Source organism: Atta cephalotes, assembly GCF_000143395.1.
Source record: "Atta cephalotes unplaced genomic scaffold scaffold00001, whole genome shotgun sequence".
In the NCBI taxonomy this organism is placed as follows: Eukaryota; Metazoa; Arthropoda; class Insecta; order Hymenoptera; family Formicidae; genus Atta; species Atta cephalotes.
In genome coordinates this window covers 15,196,777-15,202,432 of record NW_012130065.1, presented here as the reverse complement: position 1 = coordinate 15,202,432, position 5,656 = coordinate 15,196,777, and the positions used below count along the sequence as shown (strand labels likewise).

The 5,656-nt window shown below is 32.6% G+C and overlaps 1 protein-coding gene across 1 annotated transcript; it reads left to right on the top strand.

The window, feature by feature from the left end:
- The first annotated feature begins 3,624 nt into the window (after positions 1 to 3,624).
- LOC105617401 (nuclear receptor-binding factor 2-like) lies at positions 3,625 to 4,932 on the top strand. The gene is made up of 3 exons (XM_012198959.1): positions 3,625 to 3,648; positions 3,956 to 4,212; positions 4,440 to 4,932. The coding sequence occupies exons 1-3, from the start codon at positions 3,625 to 3,627 to the stop codon at positions 4,930 to 4,932; spliced, it is 774 nt and encodes a 257-aa protein (XP_012054349.1).
- The last annotated feature ends 724 nt before the right edge of the window (positions 4,933 to 5,656 follow it).

Here is a 5,656-nt window from a genome sequence, read left to right as displayed (position 1 = left end):
CAGACCTGAAGATGCGAAACGAGATAAAGCAGAAGTTTCTTTAAGAATACAAACCGTGCAAAAAGTAGGTACACAATTGTAAAGTTATGTAAATATAGAATTAAAATATTTTATCTACATTCGCGTGTGACCAGGTAAATTTGTTCTCCCGAATTAGACAAATCTCACACCTTGCCGTGAGACACGACGGGTACGTCGCGCACGTAGAGATACGCAAATATTAGACCCCATCTCGCCCCACTACGGTAGCGGGCTGTTGCGCCAAGACTCACCGTTTCTAAGCTCCTATCTATACACCTGAATCGAGAGGATTTTCACAACGACGCCAGCCGATGAGAGAAAAGGAGAGAGAGAAGGAGAGAGCCCTGACTAGATTGTCGCGTGGGCGACCGGAAACCGTACCTTCCTACCGTCTTTGGTCGTCACTCGACGGCTCTGCGAGAGAGGGGAAGTGAAGAGAAGGAGAAGGCAGACCGGTCAAGAACTCGCCATATTCTTCGACGTTCTTCTGCCGATACATCGACTGTACGCACAGGCGGATCTCGTGCGGGACAAACGCGTGATATCTTCGCATCAAGAATACATGAAAAATCCTTGGGGGTGGAGTGGGGAAGAAAATATTTTTCTTTCTCAGTAAACGATTACGGCAAAGATTGCGGCGCAAAACATTATTCCAAAGCACGATCTTGGAATAGTATTCATAGTCGATTTTTCTATTTGAAATTGTTACAACCTTTGGCCCAATTTTTTATTGAGCTTAATCTGATGTTACACTCAATGGGCTCACCTATGACATCATCATAGATGAAGCCCATCTTGGACATCAGGTTAAGCCTAATCACAAGTCAATAAAAAAATGAAAAACCGGGTCTTAAGATATCATAAGCCAATCAGAGGAATCTATATATTAGCATTTCATTAAGACATTACTTAAGACGGTCTTAAAGTAAGAGCGAACTACAAATTGTTCTTGCAATATTGCGCGGACTATATATTTGTTTCTGATTTTTCAGTGATTTTCAAATTTTGAATTCCTTTCGTCGCGTACACCCAATCGACCGCTCCCATGCAACACAGACTTCCAAAGAACGACTTCTAAACACGTCCCTATGTCCTCCTTTAAACGTAATTCGGATAAAGTGTGCTGTATAAACTGCTACTGGGATAAGCAAGGCGACCGGGCGGAGAGGTGGCCGGATTGAGAAACAAGCCGGGATTAATGGGCCGGCCAGCCGGATCGGTCGCGGCGGAACCAATGATATGACGAAAGAAGCAAAGGATATCGCGCTTATCCTCAAATGGTAGAGAGGTGATGACCTCGATCCTACGTTCACGCGTTGCAAACGCGCTGCGCGGCGGCGCGACGTCGCGCCGCGCCGGCATGCATATCGTTCCCCATTCCCGTCCTGCACCTCGTTCCGCCTGTTTTCTGCCCGACCCGATCCGACTGAACGTTCTCGACCGGCCTGCCCACACAACATAGCGCCCGCCGCGCGCGCCTGCCCTTCTGTCAATTATATTTACTATTTCATTCATACCGCCGACTCTTGGTTCACGGGCCGTGCCCATTCACTAGAACAACCACCTCGCGCGCGCACGCGCGGCAATTGGCTAGGGAACGCGATTATCTGATAATCTTTCGCCACATAAAAATTGGAAGCTTGTTTTCTTTTGGTAATAATCCTGGTTCGTCTGTCGACAAGTTCTCAAATTTCGAGTTAATGTATTAATTATGTTTTTATACGATATTGTACCGCGCGCGCGAGATAGGTATATAATTATTCTATAATTATTCAGAAATTTATTAATTGTTATATAAAATTTTTATGTAATGTTATTATTGATTATTTAGATATAGACGTCAATTAAAATAAAAATTAGAAAACATGTATTTATAAATAGATATACACATATTTTTTAACATATACGATATTTCTTGAACTTTTACAATTATATAAACAGTTTAAATTTATTAATATATAATCAATTTTTTACAATTTTAAACTTCTTTTTAACTTCTTTTTATTGTGGACGATTATGTCAGAATTTAAGCTAGAATTTTATTTATAATTTTATAACATCAAATTTTTAGTATTGTGTAAAATTATACACAGAGTTTCATTTTGTAATTTAACGCAAATTATAGTTTAAGTAGGATTTAATTTCAAATCTAAATTTTATTAAATCAAATTTTTTCTAAAATTAGCTAAAATTATTGGTTTTATAAATTTTTTTTATTTTGAATTATTTATGAATCAAAAAAATAATTAATATCATAATATTTTTATTAAGGAAAAATCGAGATCTCATGTTTATTTAAAATTATAATCATATAATTAAAATTAAAACTATGAATTATAAGACACATTTATGTAATAAACAATAATAATTTACTGATATATATTGTAATATAAAAGTTTGTGAAAAAATTATGAAAATTTTTACCTTTTACGTATAGTAATAATTTTTTAATTATTGATTTTAATTATTACTTAATCCTGCGTATAATGTATTTGAAATCGATAAAGTAAGAGAAAAATAATAGTTATATAATTAAATTAAGTCTTATTTTCTTATTTTACTTGAGGTAAATGCTCGGTCTACCTTATTTGTATTGTGTATAAAATCTGCTACTCTAATATCACACACTCTAATATCACATATGGTATAGTAAATTTTTATGAGTTTACACGCGTAAAATCTTACATAAAATAACAGTTTTTTTCAACATTTGGAAGAAACTGCAGGAGAAAGATGCACATGCAAATGATGAAATAATTAAATTGATATAATTACTTAGAAAAGATAAATCTATTTGATTTAAAAAAATAAAAATAAGGAAGGAATTACAAGAATCAATCATGCTTCCATTCAAAATATTAAATTGAAATTCTATCAACAAGATGGCGTAATCAAATAGAGAAAGATTTGTTAGGGGAAAAATATTACTGTACTAAAATATCTAGGAAATTATTTCCTATTGGGTATCAAAATATCAAATTGATTACTGGATGCAATATTAACTCTTGTATAAATAAGTTTGATTTAGCTTTACTATTAAATTATAAAATATTAATTAATATTTTATAATTTAATAGTTTAATTCTTACTATGATTGGTCGATTTGATTGACAATTCACTTTACGCTATAATCAAATCGATCAATCACAGTAAAAAATGTTTTAAAATATTTAATCATAATTGATCGGTAATATGCTTACAATCTTACAATTATTATGACTAAAACTTTTTTACATCTGACGGCTTTTATTTTTAAAATATCTCAACAACAATAAAAAGTCTTAAGAATGACTGATATTTTAAAATTCTTGGTTACGATTTACCGTTTACATTTATCTTTGCGTTAAGCCGGGTTCACACCTTAATGGAAAGCGGAAAAGCGGAAACCAATCAGAATTCGCGGAAAGACAGAAACAGGCAAGCAAAATGTACCGCCTACCACTACTGAGAGTTTCAATTGGCTTCTGTTTTTTCACTTTCCGCTTTTCTGTCAAGATGTGAACCCAGCTTTATAACCTTTATATTTCATGAATGCAGCTACATATGATCTAGGGACATTATCTGTCAGAATTTCTTGTTTATTTGATTTTAGTGATTGTAGTGATGGAGACGTCCGCCTTGAATCTGGTGAGTCTTCTTTCTTCGCATAATATATTTTTACATTGTTTGTATATTGTATAATATATTTTTATATTGTTGTGCCAGTTACTGCACGAGTCGAGTAAAGAAAAATGATTATTTATGATCTCTTTTAGGAGAGTCATCGATACACTATATTTTATTTGAGTTAGAAATAAAATAGATACTAATAATAAAATATTAACATATGTGTTGATTTATTTAATAAATCGCATGGATTATTAGGAATTATTTCTACATATTTTATTCATTATACACTGAATCGACGAAATTGATTCAACTAATACTTTCTAAGGCACATGAAAAACAGAGAAGAGCAGAAGCATTGTTGCGAGAGGGGAAGTTTGAGGAAGCAGCCAAGTGTCATGAGACTGTAGCTCATCTTCTAGCAGAAGCTCATGAGCAACTTGAATCCAGTCTTATCCATGTACATGCATCTACTTTATCTTCTCAAGATACATCAAAATTTCTGACACCTGTTCATTCACTTGTCACATTGGAATCCCTCAGTTTACAACGAGATCATCATAAAAGACAAGCAGCTGTTGTCAGGTTGTATATAACATTTATACATTTCTATTCTTTCCAACTAAACTTTCTATATCATGTATCTCTTTCTTTTCTTTCTATGTTTGAAGAAAAAAAAGGAAACACATACACTCTGCCAAAAATTCAATTAATAAGACCAGATTATTTCCAAATTATCTATTTTACATAGCTTATTATTTGTGTATATGATTTTTTTATTTATTAATGAAAAAAATTTTATTCATTATTAGAATGAAGCAGGCACAGTATGAGGAATACAAAACAACCTTAGAAAATCATCAGAAAGATCTTCTCAATAAACACGCAGCTAGATATAGTGAAAAAGATAATTGTGCGGATATAAGAATTGACAAGTATGATGGTTCTTTACGTCAGGCTATATATAAAACTATTGATGAACAAGACAGTCTTCTAAGTTTGATAGATATCAAGTTGCCATTGTCTAGTGCTGAAGAAAAAAGTTTCAAACATCCAAAAGACACAGGCACCGTTATAGAAGAGCTTAGGACCGTTAACAGCCAATTACGATCTCTCGTAGGTAGCTTGCTTAGTCAACTAGAAGCAAAGGAAGAAGAAGTACGTCAACTGACAGAACGTCTTTACGCAGTTTCTGTCAATTCTAGTGATGATATCAGATCGGAAGAACATCCTCTATGTCCTCTTGATCCTTTACCTCAATTGACACCTCTTGAAATGCCACTTTTCGATTTTACATCAACATAAAATACAAGCTTTTTACATCTAAAATATGCTTCATAAATTTTCACGAAAGAACTTTAAAGTGAAATTAATATTAACCAATCATAATTAGTGCTAAAAGTACCATATTTTCAAATATATTAATATAACGAAGTGTATATAATTCTAAATTTTATATAAGGTATAACAAAATGTAACGTGTATTTTTGTTGTAAATTTGGATAGAAAGGAGCGGTGTATGCTAAAAAAAATGTATATATTTTTTTGTTATGCCTCTTTAATTTATGCTGAAGATTTATTTAAAAGTTCGGCTGTGTATCGAATCAACAGTACAGAAGATTAATAACTTCAAAAAAAATTAATAATGAGTGAAGATGGATTTCTCAGTGAGTGATCAATTTGTAAATAGACGAGTTCCGAGCAAATCGAGGATTTCGCGGACGATTGTTCGATCACTAGTTTTGAGAGTATAATCTAATCCTCTGTGAATGAGAATATAATATAATCCTCTGTGTAATCTGTTATTATGAAAATAAAGCAAAAATTCAGATCTAAGTGTCGCAATTATTTCGTGAGTGCGGAGAAGTGCCGATTGTGAGATTAATTAATTCTGCTTTTATTTATGTTTCTATATTGATTTAAATATTCTTCATTTTAACATATTTTTAATAAATTACAAAAATATGCAAGAAAAGTATGTATGTACATATATATATATATATATATATATATATATATAATATATATA

Bases quoted from the DNA above. Each gene is read 5' to 3' on its own strand.
- LOC105617401 (XM_012198959.1), top strand. From the start codon at position 3,625: ATGGAGACGTCCGCCTTGAATCTG. The intron at 3,649-3,955 runs GTGAGTCTTCTT...ATACTTTCTAAG, and splicing joins AGACGTCCGCCTTGAATCTG to GCACATGAAAAACAGAGAAG. The intron at 4,213-4,439 runs GTTGTATATAAC...ATTCATTATTAG, and splicing joins AGACAAGCAGCTGTTGTCAG to AATGAAGCAGGCACAGTATG.